Consider the following 1,720-nt stretch of genomic DNA (forward strand, 5'->3'; position numbering starts at 1 on the left):
CGCATATATATATATATATATATATATATATATATACACACACACACACACACACACACACACACACACACACACATATATGGTTAAGAATATTAAGAATAAAAAAGCAGAAAAGCATGGATTTCACATGTAGGAGGTGCTTTCAAAAAGTTCCCAGGCTAGTTATGTTTAATAAAAAACAACTTATTTATCTAAGTTTTAATATCATCTCCTTAGAAATTATCATCTTGTGCTGCAACAGACTGGTCCCAGCTGGAAGTCATTTTCTGTAAGTGAGTCAAGAACCTTCCGTGATTCATTCCTGATCTCAACAATGGTGTTAAACTAGCAACCTTTGAGCTGCATTTTCATCTTGGGGAAGAGATGGAAGGTGCTAAATCTGGCGAGTAGGGATGGTACAGAAGCGACACCATGTTGTTTTTGGTGAGAAACTCACGAGTGAGGAGAGCTCGGTGACAGGGTCCATTGTTGTCATGAAGAATCCAATTCTTCGTGCTCCACAGATCCAGTCGCTTTTGCTGAATGTTCTCCTTCAAATGCTTCAGAATGTTGCAGCAGAACTCTTGATTGACAGTCTGGCCCTGAGGGACGAATTCTCGATGCACAATACCATGAATGTTGACAAAAAAAAAGATGGGCATGCTCTTGATTAAGCTGAGGCTCTGTTGTGGACCCGTGCAACTCGAAACATTGCACATGTCACATTGCCTCATCGCCAGATGCTTGCCAAAGCACACTCAATGTCTCCATAGCAGACTTCCCACGTTTAACACAAAATTTCATGTTGGCTCACTGTTTCAACTTCCTATCCATGACAAAAATCGCAGACTATACCATACATGTGGTCACAAAAACACAAATTAAACACAAAATAAACAGTGATGCCACTCAGCACATGAAGATCATTGCTAGCTGTCACTGTGCATGCAACTGTGTGCCACCATCTGTTGGTGCCTTACAGAACTAGTCCAGGAAGTTTTTGATGCCAACTTGTTATTCACAATTTTTCTCTCAATGATCATTGTAGCCAATTCTGTAAATATTATGCAATTTTTTTTCCATTTGGAGTCAATAAAATAAGTACCAGTCAAGAACTTGAGTCGATGTGATTGACTTACCCACTATCTCAAAATTTCAGGCCTTGTGCCTACAATACAAAGGATTATTATGATGATAATTATTATTATTATTATTATTATTATTATTATTATTATTGTTAGCATACTGGGCAAAATGTGTACTGGTATTTTGTCTCTTAACATTCTGAATTCAAATTCCACTGAGGTTGACTTTGTCTTTCATCCTTTCAAGGTCGATAAATTAAGTACCAGTTGCATACTGGGTCAATCTAATTGACTGACTCCCTCCCCAAAAATTTCAGGCCTTGTGCCTAGAGTAGAAAAGCTTATTATTAATTATTATTATCATTATTACTTTTGTCATACATTAATTGAATGTCTCCTTGTTTTGTAGGTTGAAAACCAGGTACTAAAATTCAAAGAAAATGCAGAACCTCGAACAAACACTGGTATTAACAAGTCGTAGCCGTAAATGCAACTTTTATTCCAGTTTTTTTTTTTCTTAATTTTTTCCCCCCCAAAGTTGGCTCGGTCTGTCTTCTCTGTATTTCAGACTGTTAAAAATAGCTCATCCAACCCAACAAATATACATACATACACACATATATATATTTGTTGGGTTGGATGAGAGATCGGAAGAG

At 37.1% G+C, this 1,720-nt stretch overlaps 1 protein-coding gene across 1 annotated transcript in view; it reads left to right on the forward strand.

The window, feature by feature from the left end:
- Nucleotides 1-1,689, forward strand: part of LOC106878541 (microtubule-associated protein tau) — a 48,665-nt gene extending 46,976 nt beyond the window's left edge. Inside the window, exon 13 of the mRNA XM_014927777.2 lies at nt 1,474-1,689. Coding sequence (XP_014783263.2) covers nt 1,474-1,545 — 72 coding nt within the window. The 3' untranslated portion in view covers nt 1,546-1,689. The remainder of the gene's footprint in view (nt 1-1,473) is intronic.
- Nucleotides 1,690-1,720: the final 31 nt, after the last annotated feature.

The sequence above is a fragment of the Octopus bimaculoides genome, chromosome 4, assembly GCF_001194135.2.
Source record: "Octopus bimaculoides isolate UCB-OBI-ISO-001 chromosome 4, ASM119413v2, whole genome shotgun sequence".
NCBI lineage: Eukaryota > Metazoa > Mollusca > Cephalopoda > Octopoda > Octopodidae > Octopus > Octopus bimaculoides.